At 58.0% G+C, this 26915-nt stretch overlaps 1 protein-coding gene across 1 annotated transcript; it reads left to right on the top strand.

The window, feature by feature from the left end:
• The first annotated feature begins 150 nt into the window (after positions 1-150).
• On the top strand, positions 151-23487 carry ARHGAP44 (Rho GTPase activating protein 44). Its single transcript, XM_051634778.1, has 18 exons — positions 151-243; positions 9023-9062; positions 9934-10038; positions 10109-10185; positions 10943-11054; positions 11833-11909; positions 12692-12809; positions 14679-14747; positions 14830-14911; positions 15817-15944; positions 17033-17144; positions 20010-20091; positions 20782-20862; positions 20937-21050; positions 21183-21274; positions 21564-21744; positions 22453-22470; positions 22745-23487. Exons 1-18 carry the CDS (start codon positions 191-193, stop codon positions 22968-22970), a joined length of 1767 nt encoding a protein of 588 aa, XP_051490738.1. The 5' UTR covers positions 151-190; the 3' UTR covers positions 22971-23487.
• The last annotated feature ends 3428 nt before the right edge of the window (positions 23488-26915 follow it).

The raw sequence follows: 26915 nt of genomic DNA, 5'->3' as shown, positions 1-26915 counted from the left end.
CGGGGGCGGTGCGGGGCGGCGCGGAGAGGGGCGGGGGGCGAGGCGGAGGCGCGGAGCCGCGCAGGGGCCCGGGCCCGCTCGGCCCGGCTCGGCTCGGCTCGGCCCGGCCCGGCTACGCGCCGGGCGGGGATGCGGGAGCGGCGTCCGGCAGCCCCCGCTGCCCTCCTGCCCTGCCCGCGCTGCCGCCACCATGAAGAAGCAATTCAACCGCATGCGCCAGCTCGCCAACCAGACGGTGGGCAGGTAGGGATGGGGATGAGGATGGGCCCTGCCTGCTCCCTGCGCGCCCCGCAGCCCCGTCCCGCAACCCACCTGCATCCTGCCCCTCCCTTCCTGCCTCACAGCCCTGCCTCTGCACCCCACCCGTGTCCTGCCTGCCCCTCTGCCCCTGCTCCCTGCTGAGTCCTACCTGCCCCACTGCCCCTAATCCCCCTGCCTGCTCCCCTGCCTGCTCTCTGCCTGTGCCTTGCCACCTCCCTGCCTGCCTCACCGCCCCTGCCCATCCCCTGCCCATCCCCTGCCCATCCCCTGCCCGCCTTCTCCGCTGCTTCCTGCCAGCCCCACTGCACCTGCTCCCTGCCTGCCCCAAAGCTTGCATTCCCAGCCCTCAACCTTCCTGCTCCCTGCGTGCCCCTTGCTCTGCTGCCTGCATCCTGCCTGCTCCCTGCCTGCACCCTGACCACCCCTGTGCCCACACTGTGCCCCACAGCCCGCTCCCTGCCTGCCCCACGGCCCCACTGCCCACATTTCCCCTCTTCCCTGCCTGCACTCTGCCTGCTTGTTAACCCCTGCTTGTCCCCCCCCCTGCCCCACACCCTGCCCCCTTTACCCAATGCTTCCCTTGCCTGCCCCTGCCCTCACCCTGCCTGCCCCACTGCCCGTTCCCTGTGTCCCAGGGCTTGGCCGCAGGGACATCCTCTGTCCTGATGCTGTGGGGTGCCCCCCTGGCCCGCTGCCCCAGTCCCGGGGGGCCAGGCAGGGTGCCGGGGGCTGCCCCGGGCGGGGGGGCCGTGCCCGCGGGGCTGCCGGGGCAGGGCCAGGCCCGGTGGCGGCTGTTGTGTAATTCCCGGAGATTTTGCAGCGCGGGGAGCGGATTCATTTATTTATTTTCCCTCCCAGCGCGGCGCGGGGGCACCGGCCCGGCCGTGGCGTCGGGCTCAGCATTCCCCCTCCTCCCGGAGCCAAGGGCTTGGAATTTTGCTGGCACCCCCCGCGTCCCCCTCTCTGTGTCCCCCAGGAACGGTGCGGGAGCGCGGGAGCAGGAACGCGGTGCGGGAATGCGATGTGGGAACGCGTTTTGGGAGCGTGCTGCAGGAATCCGGTGCGGGAGCAGGATGTGGGAATCCAGTACGGGAGTGCGGTGTGGGAATGCGGTGTGGGAGCGTGCTACAGGAGAACGGTGCAGGAACGTGGTGCAGGAATTGGGTGTGGGAACATGGTGCGGGAACGCAGTGGCAGAAACGTGGGGCGGGAATGCAACGTGAAAACACCATTTGGGAGCAGGCTGCGGGAATCCGGTGCAGGAGCAGGGTGCAGGAATCTGGTACTGGAGCGTGGTGGGGGAAAGCGGTGCGGGAACATGGTGCAAGAATGTGATGTAGGAACACAGCTTGGGAGCGGGCTGCAGGAATCTGGTGTGGGAGCAGGGTGCGGGAACGGGATGTGGGGATGAGCGCAGTGTGGGAGCACGGGGCGGGAATGGTGTGTGGGAGCACGGGGTGGGAATGGTGTGCATCAGCACAGTGCGGGAGCACGGGGGCAGGGACACGGTGCAAGAATGCAGTGGGGGAACACGGTTTAGGAGTGTGCTACAGGGATCTGGTGCGAGAATCCGGTACAGGAATGTGGTGTGGAAACGTGTTGCAGGAGCATGGTGTGGGAATGCGGTGCAGGAGTGCAGTGCAGGAGTGCGGTGTGAGAACGCGGTACAGGGAACGTGGTGTGGGAATGCGGTGCAGGAGCGCTGGGAGACCGGCGCTGGTCTCCTTCCAGGGAGCGGCAGGAGGAGGCTGTTTTGGGGCCAGAGCGTGTGATTTTCTCCCTGCCGGGCCGGCTTTGCTCTCCAGATGGGGCCAGGAGGTTCGACACGTCCCCCAGCCGCGGCTGGGGGCTGTGGGGAGGGGGTGTCCCCAGGTGATGGAGGACATGGAGCCGGGAGCCGGGCACAGCACGCACGCCTGGCTTCAAAATGGTGCCGCTGCCAGGGCGAGCATCCTCCTATCCCGCATCCCGCGGGAACGCGGGGCCGTGCCGGGCTCCCGCAGCGCAGCTCAGCGAGCGGGGACAGTGCCCGGGGGTTCGGAGCCGCTAAACCCCTAATCCTCTTAGGGCTGGCGGCCTCGGCGGAGCCTGGGAGGCTCCGTGGGTACCACGGCTACTGCCCGCAGAGCTGCCTGCGCTGCTAGGCTCTTCAGGCTGGCTCTAAGGGGGAGGGGACAGGGACGTGGCTCCTCTTTGCTCAGCACTGGGCTGGAGGCTCGGCAGAAGCTCGGGGACCATCCTCATCCTCAGCACGTCCCCATCTCGAGTGTGGGCTGATGTTTTATCCCTCTTCCCCACTGCAGAGCCCTGAGCAGCCCTGTCCAGCTGGCTGGTAATAGGGACTAATACAGGAGAAATAGGGAAGAATACATGGAAATAAGGAATAATAGATGAAAATAAGGAATAATACATAGAAATGAAGGGCAATTAATGGAAATGAGAATTAATGAAAGTAAGGCACAATACCTAAATATATGGGATAATTAATGAAATTTAGAAAAAAAATTGTGGAAATAACAATAATAAAGAGACCTGGTGTTTTGTCTCCCCTCAAAGAGGTTCACTGGGGTGTTTGTGCTGTAACCCTCCAGGGTCTGAGGGATGTCCCCTCCCGGGGTCATCAGCCCCAGTGGGCCACTGTCACCCTGCAGTGACTGAACCCCTGCCTCCAGAGCTGGGGACCACTTGGTTGGATTATGCCCCAGGGCTGGAGTCTCTGCTGCGTGGGGAGGGAGGCACAGCGGGGATCCCAGTCCCTGGTGGCTTTTGCTGGGTTTGGTGGTGCCAGTCTGAAATAAAGGAAGAAAAAAGGCAGCTGAAGGGAAAAACCCCAGAGGTACCCTGGCAGGGGACAGGCAGGATCTGTGCTTTGTCCCTGTGAGATGGCTGCAGCTGGAGCATCTGCATGGGGAACAGGTGGTGATGGATTGGGGGTCAGGGACAGGGTCAGGGTTAGGGCCAGGGTCAAGGTAAGGTAAAGTACCCAACCTCAGGAGGATTCCTGCACCCAGGCTGTAAGGAGCCAGGGTATTTATCTCTGTGGGGTGAAAAAAGGGAAGATAAATCCATAAGTGGCTGTAAAACATGTTGGAGATGTTCTCTGCAAAGCACTTGTATTTTTATTTCTAGTTATTTCCCCGTTTCACTGGAGGCTGAGCTGGCAGGAGCTCTCTCCCTTGCCTCGAGGTAGCAGGACCATGGGCAGGAGCTTGCTCTGGTGGCCAAAACCACCCCATGAATTTTCCAGAACTGGCTCAATATGTTCTGGGTTTTTTCCCATGGGGAATAAAACAAGCTCTTGCAGTCAGGTGCAGACTGACATGTCTGGGTTCCCAGCTGGCACAGCAGGTGATGAAGGGGACCTGGTCCTTCCTCCTGGTCCTTTCTGAGCATCCCAAGATATATCCCCCATCCTGGGGGGCAATGGTGGCATTTTGGGCTGGACATTTTGGTGGCTCTTGAGGCAGATGCTTTTCCAAACACCAGGATGTCTGCAAGTAAATATCAAGCCTTTAAACACCGAGGTTTTATTCTCTGTGCAGCGAGAATATTCTGCAAGAAATAAGGACAATTTATTCTGTGTATGAAATAAGGACGGAGGAGATAAAAACAGCCCCTGGGATTTCCTTCCAATGGGATTTGCAGGAGGGAACAACATGCTTTAAATAGCTGGGTTCCACATCTGTGTGTTGGGGTGCCAGATCAGCAGACCCCTCCTCCCGGGGCTTTTGGCTTTGCCGAGCGACGCCGCCCTCGGGAGGTGCCGGCAGCGTCCCCGCCGCCCGGGGATATTTTTATCCTCCTGGTGAGGTGGCGGTGCTGCCAAACCGCAGTGCTCCTGAAGTGGGCTGAAGAGTTTGTCCCCGCAGCCGACAGCCTTGTGCTTCCCAGGGGTTTCTCCATGATTTTCAAATCAGGACTGAAGAGTGGTCAGGATGCAGACCCGGGTGGGGGTTTCCTCTGCTGGGGTGTGCCAGGAGCAAGGAGCAGAGGGCTCCTTGCATCCCGTGCCGAAGGGATGCTGCTGCAGAGAGCTCACAGCCAGGCAAGGGGCAGGAGATGAGGAAAAGAGGCTTTTCTGCCTTTAAAATCTGTCCCGTTTTGCTTTGATTCCTTTGGCTTTCCCAGTGGTGAATGGAAGGACAGAAAAGCTGGAGCAGACTTCCCCACTCGTCTCATCCCGTTTTTCCAGCCTGGCTCAGCCAAAGGTGGGTGAGCTGCTGGGGCTGAGCCTTGGCGCCATGCCCGCCAAGTGGCACCGCTGCCTTTGGCCACAGGTCTGGGACACGGGGATGGTCCCTCTGGGCCACCCAGCAGGGCAGGACGAGCCCGGGATGCGCTGAAGGAGGTGCCGACGGGGTCATCTCGCCACCTCTTGCTGGATGTTGCAGTTCAGATTTGTGTCCCTGGGGGATTTGAGCAGCGATTTGAGGATATAAATGTTTGATATTTTGCTTCTTGCCTGCAAAAAGGCACCGGGAAAAATCCACAGCTGCGTTTGGCCTCAGCTGGATCCTGGTTACAAGCCATTGGATGCATGTCCCTGGGAATGTGGTGGCAAGGAGAGCTCAGACAGCAGCAGAAGCTGGGGACACACAGTCCTTGGACCAGCGTCCAGCCTGGTCCATGATGCCCAGCACTTCGAGGAATTGCCTGGATGAGACCTGAGGGGCTTTCTTCTCCATCCAGAACACACAATGGATGCTCAGCACCTTGTCCAAGTTGCATGGTTGGACCTCACCTTAGCAACCTCACCTCTGAGCTCTGGGATCGTGAGGAACTGGAATTTTCCACAGTTACCAGTGGCCACACACACGTGGGAGCACCAGGGGGAGATGTTGGCAGGACTGGCATGGAGCTGGGCACCATCCCTGAGCTCCCTGGTGGGAGTGAACACTGCCAGCTCAGGGTGGCCTTGGCCGGGTTTCTGTGTTCAGCCATGAGGCTATTTTTAGGCTGGAGCAAACAGACATCAGGGGAAGCAGCTGGTGGCAGGGGTTAAATAGTGATGGATATTTACAAGCACCCTGCAGCCAGGAGGTGGGGGTTAAAGGGCAGGAGGTCCTACAGACTCTGCCTCGGGGGCCACATCCTGGCTGCTGCTCCCTGTGCTGGCTGAAGCGCTGCCCAGCAGCCTGGTGGGGTGGGTTTGCTGCTGCAAAATGTAAGAATCATAGAGTGGTTTGGGTTGGCAAGGACCTTAAAGATCACCCAGTTCCAACCCCCTGCCATGGGCAGGGACACCTCCCACCAGCCCAGGTTGCTCCAAGCCCCATCCAACCTGCCCTTCAACACTGCCAGGGATGGGGCAGCCACAGCTTCCCTGGGCAACCTGGGCCAGGCTCTCACCACCCTCAGAGTGAAGAATTTCCTCCTAATGTCTAACCTAAATCTCCCCTCTTCCAGTTTAAAACCAGTCCCTCTTGTCCTGTTGTTACATGTCCTTGTAAAAAGTCTCTCCCACTGGTGATGGATGGTCCAGCCAGATGGAGATGTCTGACATCAGGAGATGCTCCAGGGAAACACCAGCTTTGCTGTGGCTCTCCAGATCAGGGCACTGGAAGCTCACAATTTCTTTGGAAACCAACTTAGTTTGTTTGCTTGGTGTTGATTTCTACTGGCAGCAATTAGTTTTTGCATCAGCTCCTAGGGCCTGCAGGAGATTCTGCATCTCCCCCAGCTGCTCTGGGGCAGAGTGTGTGTTTGGCCACTTGCACCACTTGCTGCAGGTTGGCAGGATGGCTCATAAAACCACATAAACTCCTGTAAAATCACATTAACTTTAAGCTGAGACTTTAGAAACAACAGATATCATGGGATTTTTCCCAGGGGCATTAGCAGCACTAAGCTGTGCTGCAGGGTGATGTCAGTGGTGAAGGCTGATGTCATTTTTCAGTCTTTACACCTACTAGGGCCTTGCAGAGCATCTTGGGCTGGGCTCCCTGGGGGTTTGGAGGTACCACTGGATTCTCACACCCCTTGGATATAATTTGCAAGTTCTGGAGTGTGTGCCCATCACTCTGCTGCATTGAGTGATTCCAACAGCCTCTTTTGCTGCAGCTTGTTCCCCTTTCCCCCCTTTTTAAAGCCCAATTAATTGCTGGCAGTCTCCCCAGCCTGCTCAAGCATCCCAGGATGTGCCAGGGCTGTGGCTGGGGTACGTTCACTGTTAAGGCCACTGAGGTTTCTTGTGCTGAGGATGTGCCTAAAAGCAGAACAAAGCCAGATTTTTGTTGTCCCATTTGAAATGTTGTTTTCTGCTTCCAAAACACACGTTGGAGCGTGGCACATGTTGCTTTGTGGCTGCTGGGAGAGAGACCTGCATAGGCTATGGGTTGTGCAGAACCTGTCCATCCTGGGGCCTACAGGAAAGCTGGGAAGGGACTGTTTACAAAGGCTTGTAGTGATAGGATGAGGGGCAATGGCCTTAAGCTAGAGCAGGGTAGATTTAGAGTAGACATTTCATAGAAGTTCTTTACAATGAGGGTGGTGGGTCACTGGAACAGGTTGCCCAGAGAGGTGGTGGAGGCCTCATCCCTGGAGACATTCAAGGTCAGGCTTGATGGGTCTCTGAGCAACCTGGTCTAAAGAGGTCCCTGTGCACTGCAGGGAGGGCTGGACTAGAGGACCTTTAAAGGTCCCTTCCAACCCAACACATTCTGTGATTCTATGACTCTATGATCAGCCTGGCTGGGAGAAGAGAAAATGCACTAAACCCATCCCTCCTTTGGGAGAATCTTCCCAATGGTTCAAGGCTGTGAGCTGCTTCTTTCTTCACTGGCCCTTTTAAAGCTCGGAAGTGATGTCTGGGGTGCAGAGCAAGCAGCAGGGCCATGCACCAGCAGTGCCTGATGCTCACTGTGTCCCTGCCTCCTCCTTCTCCTTCAGGATGCTGAGTGGACCCTGAGCCAGGGAGCAGGGATGGCCATGGGGTGGTGCAGGGGGACAGTTGCTGGTTTTTCCTGATTCATGATGGCTCTGTGGCATCTCCACCCCTGTCCATAAATGATAATGAAGGTGATTTGCAGAAGAGGAGGAAAACCTTGCTCCCAGGCAGCCAGAGCATCACTTGTGATTCACACAGAACATGATATAAAGTGTTCATTTAAATCCCTTTTTCTAAAAAATTCAAATAATTAGGGGTGGGGTTTTTTAATTGTGAAGTGAACTTCAGTCAAACACTGGGGTATCTTTTCTACACAAACCAAATTGAATGCAGTTAACTCACACTTTATAAAAGCTTTTGGATGTGGTGTTTGTGGATGAGCCACAGGCTAAGCCCTGGCCTGGCCAGCATCTTGCTCCTGGCCTCACTCTGCTGGTGCTCAGTCCTTGCTTCCAGTTTTTCAATACTTTGCTCAGTCTCTCAAAGCTGAGATACCAGCTTGGGTAGTAAAAAGCAACCAGGGCTTAGGAATTTGTGTATTTATTTTTTAAGAAGAATGAGAGCAACATGATTGTTGTTTGTTAACAAATCTTTAGGGCCTAATTGGCTAAATCACTGTTCTGCCCAAGTGCTCAACAGAGGCTATTTTTCAAAGGGAGATGATGCAGTAAAGTTGTAAAAAACCCTGAGAAAATGAAAAGATTCCCCGGAGTGTGATGGTTTCAAGAAGCCTCAGCAGACCTGATGAGGAGCAGGGGCTTGGGGACAGGGACACTGCGGGTTCCTGTGTGGCTCAGAGGGGCTGCATCAGGATGTGTTCTCCCACATCCCCAGTGCTCCTCATGGCACAGACAGTGGATGGACAAGTTCTGGCATGGTGTGCCAGAGCCCAGCCTGGGGAGCTGTGTTCATGCATAGACACCCCAGCTCCCCACTGCAGCACTGATCTCCTGGGAATGTAGCATCCCTGTTTTACTGGGGATAATGGGAAAATAAGGGCAAGATCAGGAGAGGACCCTAAATTGACGTGGGATGTGGGACACTTGCAGTGAGCCAGGAAGATGTTCCATCCTTTGTTTTTTTGGGAGATGAGGTGATGGCTGGTGGGACCAGACAGCCTTAAATCACTGATGACATCCCAATGGACAAGGCTGTGCAGCTGTCTGAACATGAGCCAGTGTGTGCCCAGGTGGCCAAGAAGGCCACCAGCATCCTGGCCTGCATCAGAAATAGTGTGACCAGCACCACCAGGGAGGTGATCCTGCCCCTTTACTTGGCCTTGGTGAGGCTGCACCTCGAGCACTGGGGGCAGGTTTGGGCACCACAGGACAGGAAGGACATGGAGGTGCTGGAGAGGGGGCAGAGAAGGGCAACCAGGCTGATGAGGGGTCTGGAGAACAGATCTTGTGAGGAGAGGCTGAGGGAGCTGGGGCTGTTCAGCCTGGAGAGGAGGAGGCTGAGGGGAGACCTCACTGCTCTGTACAGCTCCCTGAGAGGAGGTTGTGGTGAGGTGGGTGTTGGGCTCTTCTCCCTGGTGACCAGCGACAGGACAAGAGGAAATGGGGTCAAGCTGCACCAGGGGAGGTTCAGGCTGGATATTAGGAAAAAAATTCTTCACAGAAAGAGTGGTGAGGCTTTGGAACAGGCTGGCCAGGGAGAACATCCCTGGAGATGTTCAAAAAAAAGGTAGATGTGGTGTTTCATAAGATGGTTTAGTGGCTGGGGGTTGTAGGGTGGATGGTTGGACCTGATGATCTTGAAGGTCTTTTCCAACCTTGATGGTTCTGTGTTCGTGTGATACTGCAGTGTGCAGCCCAGCACTGCCCTGTGTGCTGGACCCTTCTCCACTGCTTGATGTCCTTTTTTGTCCTGCAGGGCTGAGAAGACGGAGGTTTTGAGCGAAGATCTCCTGCAGGTGAGATCCTCTGCGGCTGCTCTGACCTGCGCCCACAGTGCCCGGGGGTCCCCAGGCACCCATCCGTGGGTGCTAGATGTGGCAGAGCAGTTGGAATCAGATCAAGTCTTGTCTCTGCTGGGATGGCAACTTGATCCAGCTGGATTGTGGGCACCGACATCTCCCCTCTGCTGCAAAACTGTCCCTGGGGACAGGATGTGTGACAGCAGGGGAGCTCCTCGGCCATCCCTGTGCTGGCTCCCATGAGGTGCCTCCTGCCTCGATGCCTGGCAAGCTGGAGAAGCTCAGCTTTCAACCCTTCCCCAGGGCAGATAGTAATTATTTTTTCCCAGATTTTTTTTTTTTTCCTAGAGTATTTTCCAAGATTTTTAATTTTGGGGAATATTTCTCTTTTTCCAGATGATTTCCCAAGGTTTTAAGGTTTCTGTGTTTCCCCTTGTTCTCCTAGCCCTGGCTTTCAGCAGGCCTTGGCTGCTTACAGTTCACAAGTCATCTCGCTGAGTTTGGGAATAAGTCCTTAACGGAATCAATGCAGGGACAAGGCAATTAGCAGCCATGGGTTTGGCTGCGGCCAGTTTGGTTCCTGGTGGGGTCAGCTGGGGACAGCCACCTCCTGCCCTCACCTGGGGACACGAGGGCTGCGGAGGCTGGTCCAGACCCAGCCCCCAGCCTCACTCGGGGGCTTGAGATGGGGCAGCATCAGCTGGGTGAAGCCTTCTCCTGCCTCCAGCCTCCCGGGAAGGGGTTGGGCATCCAACACAGCAGCAGCTAAAACGGCCGGGATGGCCAAGCGAGGAGTCCCCCCTGCTGCTGCTCGGCGGGTGTGGGGCCGGGCAGGACACCCCGGTGACGGGCACCCCGGCCTCGGCAGGTGGAGAAGCGCCTGGAGCTGGTGAAGCAGGTCTCGCACAGCACCCACAAGAAGCTGACAGCATGTCTGCAGGGCCAGCAGGGCCTGGAGGCCGACAAGCGCTCGGTGAGGCGGGGGCCGGGCGGGGGGCCGGGGGCTGGCGGGGCGGTGGGGGACGCGGCCCCTCTCTCTGCAGAAGAAGCTGCCGCTGACGACGCTGGCGCAGTGCCTGACGGAGGGGTCGGCCGTGCTGGGCGAGGACTCCCTGCTGGGGTAAGGGGGCCCACCTCGGAGGGGTGCTGCCCGGGGACTGCTGCGGGGCCTCGGCTGTCGTGCTGATAACGGGGGGTGTGTCAGATGCTGGGTTCTCCTGAGATGTCCAGAGTCCAGGGGGTTCCTTTATTCTTCTCCTGTCATGAGCTGAGGTCCTTCAGTCATGCAGTGCACAATGTAAACTCTGTATTATATGTATAACTTAAGAAAGCCCTTGCAAGTTCAGACTATAAGGGAGACCTTAGAGCACCTTCCAGTACACGAAGGGGCTCCAGGAAAGCTGGGGAGGGGCTTGGGACAAGGGCAGGGAGTGAGAGGATGAGGGGTGACAGCTTTAAACTGGAAGAGGGGGGATTGAGGTTAGACACTAGGGAGAAATCCTTTGCTGTGTCACTGATGAGACCCTAGCCCAGGTTGCCCAGGGAAGCTGTGGCTGCCCCATCCCTGGCAGTGTTGAAGGGCAGGTTGGTTGGGGCTTGGAGCAGCCTGGGCTGGTGGGAGGTGTCCCTGCCCATGGAATGAGAGGTTGGAATGAGATGGTCTTTAAGGTCCCTTCTCACCCAAACCAGTCTGGGATTTGATGATAATTGGCACGATAGCCAGGGAATGAGATTTCACTAAACACCCGGGGTGCCCTTTGTCCCCCCCTCCAAGCCCTCTGCCAGGACCCCCATGTCCTTTGGGTGACCATCCCCCCCAGGGTGCAGGGTGGCTGCCCCTGGCCCCGCCATGCCCAGCCCTGCCCGTGCCCTTGCAGGAAGATGCTGCGGCTGTGTGGGGAGGCAGAGGACAGGCTGGCTCAGGAGCTCATCCACTTCGAGCTGCAAGTGGAGAGGGATGTCATCGAGCCCCTCTTCGTGCTGGCTGAGGTGAGTGGCAGGCAGGGACGGGATGGCCTCAGGTCAGGGTGTCACCATGCTGGGAACCTGCATCCTAAGCATTGGTGGCATATGTGGTTCCTGGCCCCTGCCAGAGTCCTTCCCCCTTGGAGGTGTTTGTTAATTGCTGTAATTACAGGCATGGTTGGGCTGGGCCAGCTGCTGGGGCTGTGGTCCTTGTCAGGCTGCTGCTCTTCTCTGCCTCCTCTGATGGCAGAGGCATCAACAGTCTTATTTCTAACCCATTTTTCCAAGCTTCAAACACATAAAATTGTTGTTGGAGATATATTTTTTGGCCAACTTTGTTTCTCAGTTTTACCCAATGCTGCTTTTCCCCCTTTTACATCTTGCAAAATGTCCTGGACTTGGTTCTGGTTTGATCTTCCCCAGCAAAAAACAGAGCTTCATCCCACTGCTGGTGTTTGGGGCTTTCAGCGATTACCAAATCCTTCAGCAAATGGTGCTGGTGCCTGGGAGGATTTGCTTTCCCATCCCCAAAAGCCCTTTCCCTGCCTTCATCCCCGCTTTGCTTTCCCAGGAGTGCTCCTCCCTGGGATGCAGGTTCTGCAGCTGGGGAGTGGCACAGCCCGGGTGGGGACATTGAGGAGATACAACCTGTGCCATCTCCCTAATGATGTTTAAATAAGGAGCTGCACCTTTATCCACCCCGCTTGCACCAGCCCAAATTCCCAGGTTGTAGCCAGGTATAACCTACCCCAAACACCTCTGCAGGGTGGTTATCTCCTCCCATTCCCATGTGTGGCTGCAGGTGGAAATCCCAAATATCCAAAAGCAGAGGAAGCACTTGGCGAAGCTCGTGCTGGACATGGACTCCTCCAGGACAAGGTAAGAAGCAGCTTCAAAGCTGCTTTATAAAACATCAACATTCCTAAGCAGTGGGTGGTGCAGGGAAGGGCACATCCCAGAGCCCTGGTACCGCAGCTCCCTTGGGACAATAAGTGTTGACTGTGTCACCATGTGCCTTGAAGGCAGCTCTGCAACCAGCTGAGATTTCTGTTCTTGTCAGCAGAATCCATAGATCCCTTTTCCTTGCCTGCCTTCTGCAGAAAATAATGCATTTCCTGGCAGAAATGTTAATTTTTTTCCCTCTTTTCTGTATCTTGATGAGTTCCTACAGGATGGCAAAGAACCGGGTGCTCCTCCCAGTGTAGAGTATGCTGGGGTGGAGCTGGCATGTCCCTTGGTATTGTCCTGTGTCCCAGATGCTGCAATGGGACCCCTCACTTTGGGTTTTGCCCAGAGCTGTTGGGTTGGCCAAGCCCTTCACATCACAGTGTCTCCTGGGAGAGGTCTGGGAAGTGTCCCTAGTCCCCACTGTCATGTCCCGGCTCTTCCATTACCTTCCTCTCCCTGCCTGGATGAGGCTCGTTCTCCTGCTGGAAATAGTTGCTTAATTAGAGCCCAATGCATGCAGCCTGCTGTGGGGACTGGGGATGGTTGGGTTGGGAGTGGATCCTGCATCCCAGCCTGGGTTGGGACCATCTCTGTGATGCTCAGCCTGGGGACCATGGTGACTTTGGCCAAGGGGGTTCCCTGGCCTGTCCTCCAAGCCTGCTGAGATCTGGTGGTCCATGTCCCCCCATGACAGCTCTGTCCCCTCTCTGCAGGTGGCAGCAGTCGGTGAAGTCCTCAGGTTTGTCCAGCAACCTGCAGCCCTCGGGTGCCAAAGCCGACGCTCTCAGGGAGGAGATGGAGGAGGCAGCCAACAGAGTGGAGATCTGCAGGGTACCCGGGGGGACCTTGCTGGGCTGGGGGCACCTTGGCACCCCAGGCACCTCCAGAACCCTTCAGCCTCTCCTCTTACCCTGTCCTTCACCCTCTTGTTACCCCACTACCCATGATAAACCCTCCTCCAGCTGGTCCCCATGCCCTGCCACAGCATGGTGGCACTGGGTGATGCTCACCAGCTGAGCAGAACAGCACTGGTTCTTCTGTCCCCATCCTCCATATCCCACTGGAGCTGGAAAGCATCCCATCCTCAGGGGACCCATCCCAGCAGGAGCTGGTGAGCTCAGCACTGAGTACACCCAAGCCTGGCACAGAGACCTACAGGAAGTGCTGGCATGTGCTAAGTCCTTGCAGGTCACCCAGCCATGTTCCCCCTCATCCCTCGTGAACATGGCCCACCCAGCTTGTCCTGTCAGGTGGGAAAGGTGATGCTGCTGCTGGAATCTTTGTCACAGGCTGTGGGATTCAGCCATAAAAACCCACAGGAGAATTTGTGTGGCCTTAAATTCCCCCAGGGCAGAAAGTGCAAAGGGCTGGGCAAGCAGGGTGCTGGGAGTTTGCAGCAGGAGGTGGAGCTGGGTGCATGTCATCCCAGCTCTTTTCTCCAGGTCCACAACCAGAACCCATGCAGCTTTTAAATCCCCAACTCAGGCTGTTTCCCTCTATCTCAGAGCATCACAGCCCCACGTGCCCAAAACTTTCCAGCAAACCAGCTCAGCCTGGGGCTGACCCCAGTTTATTCCCCTCAGTGACAGGGGATGTTGCAGCTGGGACCTGCTCAGTGTTTGACACCCTGATGGCTTTTCCACCAGTTGAGTTATCCAAGGGGATTCTCAGAAAGGAGCAAGTCAGGAAGTGGCAGTGTCTTATTTTGCAAGGGTGAGGACAGAGACACATGTCCTGGTGCTGAGGGGCTCATCACAATTCAGAGCAGGAAGCCCCGTCAGGCTGGTCCACACCAAGTGGTTGGGTGCTACCCATGAGCTGTGGGTGCTGCAATTAGCCCTGTGGTTAATGAGCCACTTGAACACCAGGAGTAAGGTGCTGGGTTGAGCAAACTTGGGATTGAATTTGTGCTGCTCAGTCCACTGGAATGTGTGGCTGTCAGCTGAGGGTGCCACCAAGTGACTCTGGCTTCCAGAGAGCTCACAGGCACTGGTTAATTGTGGGATCTGGAAGGAGAAGGAGGAGGGGGGGAGGTGTTTGCAGGGCAGCAGAAAGTAAATCCCTGGGCTGCTGCCCAGTGTTCAACATCCCAAGCACATCTCCTGAGGGGAGGGCTGGAGCAGCTCTGCTCTGTAGACAGGCTGGGAGAGTTGGGGTGTTCAGCCTGGAGAAGAGAAGGCTCCAGGGAGACCTTAGAGCAGCTTCCAGTGTCTGAAGCGGCTCCAGGAAAGGTGGGGAGGGGCTTGGGACAAGGGCAGGAAGTGATGGGATGCGGGGGAATGGACTTAAATTGGAAGAGGGGAGATTTAGATGAGATCTTAGGAAGAAATTCTTCACTATGGGGGGTGGTGAGACACTGGAACAGGTTGCCCAGGGAAGCTGTGGCTGCCCCATCCCTGGCAGTGTTGAAGGGCAGGTTGGATGGGGCTTGGAGCAGCCTGGGCTGGTGGGAGGTGTCCCTGCCTGTGCAGGAGGATTGGAACGAGATGAGCTTTAAGGTCCTTTCCCACTCAAACCATTCCATGATTCTTTGGTTCTATGATCTTGAGTGGGTTCTGCAACCTCTGCACATTGGGTTCTGGAGTGGGTTCTGCATTGTACATTGATTGAGCTGTCCCTCCCAGTGGCCTCCAAAAGGGCCACCATGGTGGCATCGGGGCAGCTCCAGTAGAGCAACAACTTACTCTCTGCTCTCCACAGGACCAGCTCTCAGCTGACATGTACAATTTTGTGGCCAAAGAAGTAGACTATGCAAACTATTTTCAAACAGTAAGTGCCACCCATCCCCATGGGACCCTTCATCCCCATCCTCAGCCATAGGGGTGACAACAGGTGCCATCTCTACCCCCAGCTGATCGAGGTGCAGGCAGAGTACCATCGGAAATCCTTAGCGCTTCTGCAGAATGTCCTGCCTCAAATTAAAGCCCAGCAGGGTAAGTGTGTGGGGGGCCTGTCCTGCTCCTGCACGTTACACCAAGGGCTCCATGTCACGACAGAGCTGTGTGTCCCTGCGGCCGTGGCTGGCTGTGGTGTGACCCCATGGTCTGCCAGGGTGTGACCCCGTGGTGTGTCCCTGTGGTGTGACTCTGAGGTGTGTCCCCATGGTGTGACCCTATGGTGTGACACCGAGGTGAGTCCTCGTGGTGTGACCCCACGGTGTGACCCCGCTGTGTGCCACGGTGCTGGGGCTGAGCATCCTCCCTTTGCTTGCTCCATCTGCATCCCACCTGCTGGAAGGGCAGCCCCATCCCACCTGGTCCTGGGGGCAGGATTTGGCCAGTTTCATGGCAGGGGGGTGGAAAACCTGCCAGAATATCCCCCTGGAGCACAGCAGTGGAGGTGGGAGCCCAGCACCAGGGTGGGGGGGGGTCTCGGGACTTGGCTTTGTGGATCTGGGCTGGGAGAGCAAGGTGTGGGGAGCCTGGTGGTGACCCCCGGGGCCAGGCTCAGATGCTGCCCCTCCTGCAGTGGAGCAGGAAGTGATCTGGACTGCATTTATTTATTTATCTAAATCCCACAAAATATTCCTGCCTTAAACTTTGATGGAAGAAGAAGGAATAAATTGCAAAGTGTGATTGTTCCCCCAGGAAAATGTTATCCAGTCCCTTTGAAATGTCCCCTTTGATGCCTGGAAAACATTTTGTTTGGATTTCATCTTTAAAAAGCACCTGAGCTGCCCCGGACAGAGGTGCAGGGTCCTGTTGTTTTAGCAACACCCAAGTGGAATATTTTGCTGCCAAAACGCTGTGATCCGAGGGCCTTTTGGGGAGGGGCTGCTGGATCTGGCACCATCCCCACCATCTCCTTACCCTCCTCTCACCCTCTCTACCCACCACAGAGGCATGGATGGAGAAGCCCTCCTTCGGGAAGCCCCTGGAGGAGCACCTGGCAGTCAGCGGGCGGGAGATCGCCTTCCCCGTGGAGGCCTGTGTCACCATGTTGCTGGAGTGTGGCATGCAGGAGGAGGTGGGTTTTAGTGTCACTGTCCTGGTTTGAGCCCAACAGGACAACAAAGAACCAGCCCCGGGGCCGCTCACTCAGCTCCCCCCTCACACACCCTGGGATGGGAGGACAAACCCAACCAGAAGCTCGTGGGTCAAGACAAAGGACAAGGAGGGTTCTTCACCCATTAAGGTCCCAGGCAAAACAGACTCAACTTGTGAAAATAATAGTTTAATCTCACACTGCTCCAGTGCCCACAGGACACAGACAGCAGAGCAGGACTCACACACCTCACCCCAGCCCTCCCTTCTTCCCCCCAAACCCCTTTGTTCCCCATTTCTCTCCCTCCTTCCCCCCAGGCACAGGGGGATGGGGATGGGGTTTGAGTCCCTGCACAGGCTGGTGGTTCCTGCCGCCCCTTCCTCCTCAGGGAGAAGGATTCCTCACAGTCCTGCCCTGCTTCCCCACGGGGTCCCTGCCCTGGCAGAGGGTCCTTCCCAAACCTCCCCACCAGTCCCTGCCAGGAGGTGCAGTCCCTCAGGAGCTGCTCCAGCGCTGCCCAGAGTCAGGGGCTTCGGGAACTGGCACCTCCCCTGGCCCGGGGGCTTCCGCGGCTGCAGCCCCCGAGGCCTCTGGCAGCAAAGCCAAGCTCAGCCCTCCTGGTGCCTTCAGGGGATGTCCCACCACGTTCCTCCATGGATGCAGGGGCACAGCTGCCATCTCCCCATGGGCTGCAGGGAAACTTCTGCTTGGGCCCCTCCTTCCCCTCCTTCCTCACCCACCAGCACCCTCTGCCTCTCCAGCCTGGCTCCTTCTCCTGCTCGCTCTGCCCAGCTCTTCTCTCTGTCCTTCCGTATGTTCATGGCAGAGGAGCATCTGTTGTCCCTCTAATGGCTCCTTGGCTGGTTCTGTAACAGAGGGAGCTTCTCAGCTTCTCCCCCAGAGCTCCTGGGGCTCTTCCCCCGCTACCAAAAATCCCACCAAACCAAACTTGCACCTACCAGGGCTCAATGGAAGGGGACACGGGTGCCTCCAAGGTGAGGAGGAGGAACCAGGGAGGCTCTGGGGACATCTCCAGCGCTGATGATTGTCCAACTCTCTCCTGTGTGAAGGGTCTGTTCCGAGTGGCTCCCTCGGCCTCCAAGCTGAAGAAGCTCAAGGCTGCCCTGGACTGCTGCGTGGTGGATGTGCAGGAGTACTCAGCAGACCCACACGCCATCGCAGGTAGAGGCTGCCTGGGGTGGGGGTTGGTGTGGGGCAGCCCATCCAGCCCCCAAGGCACCAACCAGGGGCACCCAGAGGGTGGTCAGCAGTGGCATGAAGTCTGATGGGAGGCCAGGAACTAGCAGTGGAGTCCAGGGGGTGATACTGGCTTGTGATTAGCACCTTCATTAGTGATGTGGATGATGGGGTGGGATGCACCCTCAGCAAGTTGGCAGGTGACACCAAGCTGGGAGGAGCAGCTGGTGCACCAGAGGGTCGTGCTGCCACCCAGAGGGAGCTGGACGGGCTGCAGACATGGGCTGAGAGACTTTGTGAAGTTCAGTGAGGGGGAGTACCCAGTCATGCCCCCAGGGAGGAGAAACAGCAGCCCCAGGACATGCTGGCCCCACCCAGCTGGAAAGCAGCTTGGCAGAGATGGCCCCAGGGGTCCTGGTGGACACCAAGCTGACCATGGGCCAGCAGCATGAAATCAGACGGTGTCCTGGGCCACACTGGGAGAAGTAGTGCCAGCTGGTCAGGGGAGGTGATCCTGCCCCTCGGCTCAGCACTCGTGAGGCCACACCTGGAGTCCTGGGTCCAGTGCTGGGCACTACAAGAGTGACAAAGACATACTGGAGTCTCCAGTAAAAGGCCATGAAGATGATGAAAGACCTAGAGCATCTGTCCTAGAAGGCAAGGCTCCAGAAGCTGAGGCTGTTCAGCATGGAACAGAGAAGGCTCAGGGGGATCTCATAAATGGAGGGTGCAAAGAAGCCAGAGCTCTTTCCAGTGGTGTCCAGTGCCAGTACCAGGGGCAATGGGTACCAAATTAACCATGGGAGGTTCCCTCTGAACATCAGAAGACACTTCATCATGGTGTAGGTGGCCAAGCACTGGCACAGGATGTCCAGGAAGGTGTTAGAGCCTCTAACCTTGGAGACAGTCAAAAGCCTTCAGGACATGGTTATGGGCAACCAGCTCTGGGTGGTCCTGCTGGAGTAGAGAGCTGGACAAGGTGACCTCCAGAAGTCCCTTCCCACCCTTCTGTGATTTGTCCCAAAGCCTTTGAACAGCAATGACAGGTGACAAATGCAGTTGCAGAGGTACAGCTCTCAGTGGAAGTGGGGATGTTTAGGAGGTGCCATCCACCAAGGAGCACAAACCCCAACCCACACATCCCCTCCCTGGTCAAGGGCTCAAGCAGCACATCCCACAGAATCATGGAGCATGTCCTGAAGTGCCACATCTACACACTTCTTGAACACATCCAAGGATGGTGACTCCACCACCTCTAGTGCCTGGTCACTCATCCAGTCCAGAGACTCTTCCCAATATCCAGTCTAATCCTCCCCTGGTGCAGCTTCAGGCCATTTCCTCTGGTCCTGTCATTATTCACTTGGGAGAAGAGCCCAACTCCCACCTCCTTTCAGGGAGCTGTAGAGAGCAATGAGGTCTCCCCTCAGCCTCCTCTTCTCCAGACTAAACAATCCCAGTTCCCTTAGTCACTCCTCATGTGACTTGTTCTCCAGCCCCTTCCCCAGCTTGGTAGCTCCTCTGGACACCCTCCAGCCCCTCAATGTCCTTCCTGCAGTGAGGGGCCCAGAACTGCCCCCAGTGCTGGAGCTGCAGCCTCAGCAGTGCCCAGCACAGGGCACCATCACCTCCCTGCTCCTGCTGGCCACGCTGCTCCTGCTGCAGGCCAGGATGCTGGTGGCCTTCTTGGCCACCTGGGCACACGCTGGCTCATGTTCATCAGGCTGTCAACCAGCACCCCCAGGTCCTTTTCTGCTGGGCACTTTCCAGCCACTCTGCCCCAAGCCTGTCGTGTTGCCTGGAGTTGTTGTGACCAACATGCAGAACCCAGCACTTGGCCTTGTTGAACCTCATCCCATTGGCCTTGGCCCATCGATCCAGCCTGTCCAGGTCCCTTGCAGAGCCTTCCTGCCCTCAGGCAGATCAACATTTCCATCCAATTTGGTGCCATCTGCAAACTTACCGAGGGTGGATGGACCCCATCGGGTCCCACAGACTTGTGCACCTTCAGGTTCTTTAGATGGTCATGGAACTGTTCTCCTACAGAAGGGGATGCTTCGTCCCCCAGTCCCTGCTGTCACCTGCTGTGGCCTTCATGATGAGGCTGGAGCACTTGCCAGAGAAGACTGATCATGGTCATAGACGGGTCATAGAAAGAGATCAGGTTGGTCAAGCAAGACGTCTCTTTCATAAACCCAGGCTGGCTGGCCCTGAGCACCTGTCTCCCAAGGCAAGGAAGAAAACAGGGATGCAAATGTAATATGAGGTGTCACTGGGGCCCCAATGAGGGTGATGCCAATGAGGGTGGCACTGATCAGGAGGGGCTCTGCAGGACCAAGGAGCAGTTGGGAAGATTCACACATGTTCTTTCCATCTTCTCTCTGCCTCTTCCATGGTGGAAGCCCACGGGGCTGCTGTTAAGCATTAATTGGGTTTAAGTGCCAATTAGCTGTCCCCTTCCTGCACTGGAAACCCCGGAAGGGGCAGGATTGGACCCGAGTTCCCTACTAACTGCCATGGGAACCTTGTCCCAGTGCAAGGAGCTGTGATTGTCCCAGGAACCACCCTGGATGGAGAGCTGGGCGAGCAGCAAGTGGAGGTGGGAATGGTGGGAAGGAGGTGAAGATGGGGGAGGAAGGAGGAGGAGGAGGTGCAAGGTGCCTGCTGTGGTCAGCGGATGCTACAGGCTCCACCAGGCTGAAGGGATGAACACCCCCTTAGGGACATGTCGGTGGGGAGGTTGGGGGGATGCGAGTGAAAATGCTGAGGAGTGAAGTATCTCAGTGCCTGGTGGCCAGGGCCACCCATGGTGTCTCCTGCAGTGCCAAGCCCCATGTCCCTTGTGTGCCACAGGAGCCCTCAAGTCCTACCTACGAGAGCTGCCGGAGCCCCTCATGACGTTCGAGTTGTATGATGAGTGGATCCAGGCCTCCAAGTGAGTCTGGTGCATCTCCACGTTCCTCTGTCACATGGGTGGTGGCATCTTGGGTCCTCATGGATGGTTTGGGGGCCATTTCTGACATAGCTCACAGCATCATGGGATGTTTCCTCTATGATCTGAGACCCAGGAAGGTTCCTGTGATGCTCCCTGAGCATCATGGGTTGTAGCAGCAAGAGAAGCCATGAGCACCCAGGCCAAGGTGGCTGAGCTCTCCCAGCATCTCATCAAACCCTTAGGTGCTGGGCGCTGGTGCCATTTCTGGAGGGATATGCAAACCCTGGGGGACAGCTGGTCAAGGGAGATCCCACCTGCTTCACTGGGGTGCTCTGCACCCTGAAACCCCCAAGCCTAGCAGGACTGGGCCAGCTGAGGTGGCACCACCATGCCTGCTCCACCCTGGGAGGTGTGTGGGATAAGGGGTGAGGGGCAGAGGGAGGTGGGAGAAGCAGCATCTCCATTTAGGGTAGGAACCACCTTAGTAGCACCCAAACACAGGTCTGACCACATCTCTCACCTGCCATGGCAGGGAGGTGGTCATGGCTCAGCAGAGGGGACAGTCCCTGAGGGTGACATGTGACGCAGTGGGTATGTAATGTTGGCAGCAGCTCTGAGGGTTTCACAGGGTCCCTGAGAGCAGGGATGGTGGGATGGGAATGAGGGTGACCCTCTTCCCACCTCCCACAGCATCCCGGAGCAGGAGAAGCGGCTGCAGGCTCTCTGGAGCGCCTGCGAGAAGCTGCCCAGAGCCAACTACAACAACATCAGGTGAGCCTGGGGACGAGACCCACAGAGGGGATGGAGACCCCAAGACACCGGCACGGCTCGGCTCTGCTTTCCAGGTACCTGATTAAATTCCTGGCCAAGCTGACTGAGTACCAGGACATGAACAAAATGACTCCGAGTAACGTGGCCATCGTGCTGGGACCCAACCTCCTCTGGCCACAGGCAGACGGGTAAGGGGTCTGGAAGGAAAAGAAGCATGTCAGAGGGATGCTGGGGATGAGGGTGAAGGGTGGGTCCAGGGCTGGAATCCCACCAGGAGTACGGCCAAGCTGCAGGGAGGTTGCTGAGCTACTGCCTTGCAGGAACATGACGGAGATGATGACGACCGTCTCGCTGCAGATTGTGGCCATCATCGAGCCGCTCATCCAGCACGCAGACTGGTTCTTCCCTGGAGGTAGGCTGTGCCCTATGCCATTGTGGAATGGGCTTCCAGCAGACCTCCCCAGGGAGGGATGCTGGGCTCCCATCTTCATTTCAGCCAGCCCCCTCCACTTTCCTTGGCTTGGTGGGGTCTCAAGCAGAGATCTTGCAAGACTCATCCCAGCAGTGAGCTCGATCCAGCCACTCTGGGCTGCCCCCCTAGCACTCATTCCTGCAGTGCTGATATCCCCCATCCCACCCTTCCCTGAGGACACACAACCCAACACCCCCTCCTCTCCTTTTCCACCCCCTCCCAATCCCAGACATCGAGTTCAACGTGACGGGCAACTACGGCAGCCCCATGCACATCAACCACAACGCCAACTACAGCTCCATGCCCTCCCCGGACATGGACCACGCCGACCGCCGGCAGCACGACCAGGCGCGCCGGCCCCTCAGCGTGGCCACGGACAATATGATGCTGGAGTTTTACAAGAAGGATGGGTAGGGTCTTTGCCGTGCCCATATTTTGGGAGAGGGCGGTGGTGGTGTCACCACCACCTTGGCGGCACCGAGCAGGTGGAGGTCGGGTGATCCTGGGGTGGGAAGAGAGCACAGCCTCTGGCTCTCCATGCTGGGCTATTGGGGATACTTGGGTGGGCCTGGGGCATGACAGCTGCCCCCAGCCTGCTGAGGTAGCAGCAGGATTGCACTGGGGCTGCTCCATGTGGGGTTGGGTGCCCTGGTGCCCCCAAGGACTGTGGGCTTTGCTCCTGGGGAAAGCTCCCTATTCCCAGCTTGTGTGTGGCCCCTATGTGAAGGGACCCAGCAGCCAGGTCAGGCCCAGAAAACACCCCCAGGGCTCTCCCCATCTCCAAAAGACAACCCCATAGCCCTCCTTATATACAAAAAATAAAACAACCCCCGGGCTCTCCCTGACTCCTTACGCACTCCCAGGGTTTTCCCTGTCTCCAAAAACATGTCCCCAGTGCTCTCCCCATCTTGGAAGAACATCCCCAGTGCTCTCCCCATCTTCAAAAACCAGCCCGAGCTCTCCACATCATGGGGGTGTCCTGGTCCCCACCATGCCCCTCCTGCCCCCGCAGCCCCTTGGCCTGGCAGTTCCCTTCCCCAGCTGCAGGCTCTGCCCCTCTGCCCTGACGAGTTCTAGGGGTTTTTTACACTAATGACGCCGTGTTTCTGCCCATGCAGCCTTAGGAAAATCCAAAGGTACTGTGTCCTCTGCAGTGGTGCTGGGAGGGTGCTGGGAAGATACTGGGAGGGTGCTGGAAGGGTGCTGGGTGGATGCTGGTGCCTGGGGAAGGCAGAGATGGCCAGTGGGTGACATGAGCACGTCCCACGCTGCCACCCCTCCCCCAATGTCACGGAGGTGCATTCCCATGGCACTTGTAGGGACCAGGCACCCCGAGGGAGCCGCGTCGCAGTGCTGGGGGTCCCCTCACCCCGGGCAGGTGCTGAGAGCCCGTCTCCGTGTTCCCCCCAGCATGGGCGTCAGGGTGATGGACACGTCCTGGGTGGCTCGGCGGGGCACCCCAGCGGTGCGCAAGGCGTCCTGCACCCCGCCGGCCGCGCAGCCCCCCGCGCCCCCCGCCGAGCTCCCCGCCACCCCCCACTCGCCCATTCCTGAGCAATCCCCGGATATTTCAGCGACCCCCTCTCCGCCTCCCACCAGCTTCGGCTTCCCCCCGGCAGCCGAGCGGACAAGGTAAGGCCACCCTGTGTCCCCAGCCCGGGAATCCTCCCCGTGAGTGAATCCAGCAGCAAAAAACTCCACAGCCACAGCACAGGCAGTGGGAGAGGATGCTCAGCATCCCTGGGAGAGGAGCAGCATTCCAGGGACACCAGGAGAGGATGCTCAGCATCCCTGGGAGAGGAGCAGCATTCCAGGGACACCAGGAGAGGATGGTCAGCATCCCTAGGAAAGGAATAGAATTCCAGGGACAGCAGGAGAGGATGCTCAGCGTTCCCAGGAGAGGAGCGATGGGAACCACGTGGCCTTCAGGGATTTTCCTGCCGCTCCTTGCCCGGGTATCTGGGCTGTTGCCAGTTCTGGACTGCAGGAGTCAGGAAGGGGCCAGGAAAATCTCAAAGGATCCCGGTGTCCCCCGGGCCCTTCCTGTGCCCCAGGACTGTGTCCAACTTCAATTTGCACAGCCTAGGTGGCAGAACGTCCTTGAATTCCCGGTTTCTGCCCCCAAAATGTCCCCGGGATGCACCCATGGGTGGCAGCCGCGGGGGGGTCATGTCGTGGGGCCGGGTCCTGGTGCGGGACGAGGGGGGGGGGGGGCGGGACTTGGATCCCACGGGGGCTCCGCCGCCGCCCTCCCTGGCGCGTCCCTCCCCCTCCCGAAGCGCTTCTGCTCTTTAATTAGTTTTTTCCTCCATTTTTATTTTATTTTTTGCCTGTTTTTCTGGTGTTTCTGGACATTTTGCACAGGGGTGACCTGGCGTCTGCTTGGCCATATGGCTGCTCCGGCCCCCCCCGCCCCGAGGGGGAGCGGGTCCTCCCGTCCCCCTTCTCCTGGGCCTGCCCCCCCCCCCCGGGCAAAGCCCCCTTGGCCGGGCTGCAGCCGGAGCCTTCCCCTCCTCCCCTCGTCCTCCTCCTCCTCGCTGCCCGCCCCCCACCCTGGCCCCCAGCCGTGCCCCCTCCGCCGCCCCCTGTTCCCCTGGCCCTGTCCCCACGGAGGGGTCCCCTCCGAACCCCCGCTCCGCCCCGCAGCCCTCCCGCCCCCCCGGGGCAGCCGCCCGCCCGCAGGACCCGGCCCGGCCAGGTAACCGGGGGAGGGGGACGAGGGGGCGATGCCGGGGGGGGGTCCGTGTGCCCCGCAGAGGGGGGGGCTGAGGAGCATCTGTCCAGGCCGGGATAACCCCCGGGACCCCCCAGCCCTGCCCGGGGTGCGTGGGGGGGGAGCGGGAGGAGCGGGGGGGTAAGGGAAGGATCTCACGGCTTTGCCTTCTGTTTCCTGCTCCTTTTCCCTTGTATTTTTTAATTATTGCTGTTATAATTTTATAATTATTTATTACTATTTTCCTTCGGTTTTATTTTCTTTTTCCTTTTAAAATTTTTTTTCTTTTACATAATTTCATCATTTTTATGTCACTTTTAAATTTATTTTTTTTACATTTTATTTCGGTTTTACTTTCCTCATTTTAAATTATTTCATTCCACTTTAGTTTGCTTTCGGTTTAGTTATATTTACATTTTCTTTTAATTTCTTGATTTTTTTTTTAATTTTATTTTTTTCTATTTTTCATTTCCCTTTTTTAAATTTAATTTTTCTTTTTGATTTTTTTTTTTTCTCTTTCTGTTTCATTTCCTCTCCTCTCTCCCCCCAGCACTTTAAAGCCCAAGGAGCCGCCCCCCCAGCCCCGAGGCAGCCCCGGGCCACCCTCCTCCCCCCTTTCACCCGCCGAGCAGAGCCCGCACACCCTGCGCAAAGGTAGGAGATGCCGGGGGGGGGGGATCCCCGCCGACGTGACACCCTCCCCCCACCCCAGGCCCCCTGACCCCCCCCTTTTTGTGTCTCGCAGGGGCCAAGAAGCTGGCGCCCATCCCGCCCCGGGCGGCCACGGGGGAGCCGGGGGGGGGGCAGCCCTCCCCCGCCAGCCTCTCCCCCACGCCCCCCAGCACCCCCTCCCCCTACGGCCCCCCCTTGGGGTCCTGCCCCGGCCAGCCCGCTCCCCCGCCGCCGCCTCCCCCCCCGCCGCCCCCCGCCAGCACGGCCCCCAAGTCCCGCCCCACCCCCAAACCGCGCCCGCGCCCCACGCTGCCCCCCCCTCCCCAGCCCCCCCCGGCCACCCCCTGCTCGACCCCGGAGCCCCCCCCGCACGGATGTCGCCGGCCCGGGGGACAGCGCCAGGACAGGTAACCCCGGGGGCGGGGGCGGGGGGGACCGGCCTCCCGAGTGTGGGTGCTCGACTGGGGGCAGCGGCACCGGGGCGGAGGGAGGGGGGGGCACCGGTGGCGGTGGCCCCGGGCAGGTGGCAGTGCACCCCAAAAGGTGACAGTGTCCCTGGAAATGTGGAGCTGTCCCGACGAAAGTGGCAGCATCAGCAGGAAGGTGGTGATGTCCCCCAGGAAGGTGACAGTGTCCTTGGAAGGGTGGATTTGTCACTGGAAAGGTGGCAGCATCCTTGGGAAGGTGCTGATGTCCCCAGAGAAGGTAGTGATATCCCTGGAAAGTTGTTGATGTTCCCAGGAAGGTGGCAATGTTCCTGGCAAGGCAGAGCTGTCCCCAGGAAGGTGACAGTGTCTCCAGGAATGTGCCTTTGTCCCCAGGACGCACCACAAGGCTGTGCCGCAGTTTCTGCTGTCCTGACCTCCCTGTCCCCGGGTTTTGTTGGTGTCCCCGCCTTGGTGTCCCTGCAGCAGGGGGGGCTGTGCTGTTTGAGGGGTCATAGTGATGATTTGGACGTAGCAGGGGACACCAGGGGACAGGGAGGCTGGGGCAAGGTGTGACCAGGCAGGGCTGGGGTCCTGGGCTCTGGGTGCCCATCCAGGGGGGTCAGGGTGGGTGGCAGCAAGACCCCGGGCACCACCCACCGCAGGTCCCTGAGCCAGCAAAGGGCCTGACAGGTGGCAGGTGCCCACCTGGGGGTGGGTTCGTCTGCTCTCAGCAAGGGACAGCAGTGACACCGCCTGCCTCAGGCTGGGGTCACCCTCTGTCACTTCACATGTGCTGCCTCGCCTGCAGGTCCCTTGGGAGAGGGGACAGCGGTGACACCTGTCAGCGGCACTGTGGGAGAGCAGAGCATCATGGGGACAGTGTGCAGGGACAGTGGGGACATTGGGGCTGAAGTCACAGGCTCTGGCCGGGGCGGGGTGGCACAGAGCAGGGACCGGTGGTGACATCCCTGCTGGTGGCACTAACACGGTGCCAGTGCTGGCGAGGTGTGTCCCATCACTGCCCTCATCACTCTGTCCTCCCAAGGTCTGCTCCGGTTTGAGGTCCCCTCCCTCCTCGTCCCCCCAGACGCCACCCTGTGCCGGGACCTGCCAGAGACACCGCAGAGACTCTCGGGGCCAGAGGAGGAGGAGGAGGAATCGGAGAGCACAGCCCTATGACACTGTCCCTGTCCCCAGGCTCATTCTTGTGGCACCTGTGGGCGAGCAATGGCCACTGGCATCGAGGGCCACCGGCACACCGGTTTTGGGTGGCAAAGCACCCGATTTGGGGGCAGTCGCTCTTCTTGGTTTCATTTTTTTTTCGCCTTATCCAGACTTTGCCTTTTGGCCGGGGGCCTGTGCCCCCCCCCAGCCCCACAGCACCCGTGGCCCTGGGACGATACCACCATCTCCTCCGTGCCATGGCAGCAGGTGGCACTGGGTACCGGCCAGGTGACAAGGAGCTCACCGGCGCTTTGCAGCGGGATTTAATTTCCTCGGCTTCTTCCCCCTCCGCTTGTTGGCCAGAGCAGGATGGGACCTGACCAGCAATAACCTGGGGGTGCAGGTTCTGGGCCCCCAGGCTCTCAGGGTGCCAGTGGGTACCCACAGTCCCCATGGGTTGGTGGCTTTGGTCGTGCATACAAAGAGAAATTAACCTTTTATCCTTTCCAGAGAGAGATCTATATATATATATATATTTCAGCAGAGAGATATATATATATTATATATTTGTATATATAGAGGGAGAAAATATAGAGATTGGTTT

The sequence above is a fragment of the Apus apus genome, chromosome 17 (genome assembly GCF_020740795.1).
Source record: "Apus apus isolate bApuApu2 chromosome 17, bApuApu2.pri.cur, whole genome shotgun sequence".
Classification (NCBI taxonomy): Eukaryota; Metazoa; Chordata; class Aves; order Apodiformes; family Apodidae; genus Apus; species Apus apus.
This window is presented reverse-complemented; position numbering and strand designations above follow the sequence as displayed.

What these genes read in the sequence shown, in the direction of transcription:
- ARHGAP44 (XM_051634778.1), top strand. Translation starts at nt 191, where the DNA reads ATGAAGAAGCAATTCAACCGCATGCGCCAGCTCGCCAACCAGACGGTG. An exon ending in ATGCAAACTATTTTCAAACA is followed by an intron (nt 14,748 to 14,829) that starts GTAAGTGCCACC and finishes CTCTACCCCCAG; the next exon opens with CTGATCGAGGTGCAGGCAGA. An exon ending in TCAAATTAAAGCCCAGCAGG is followed by an intron (nt 14,912 to 15,816) that starts GTAAGTGTGTGG and finishes TACCCACCACAG; the next exon opens with AGGCATGGATGGAGAAGCCC.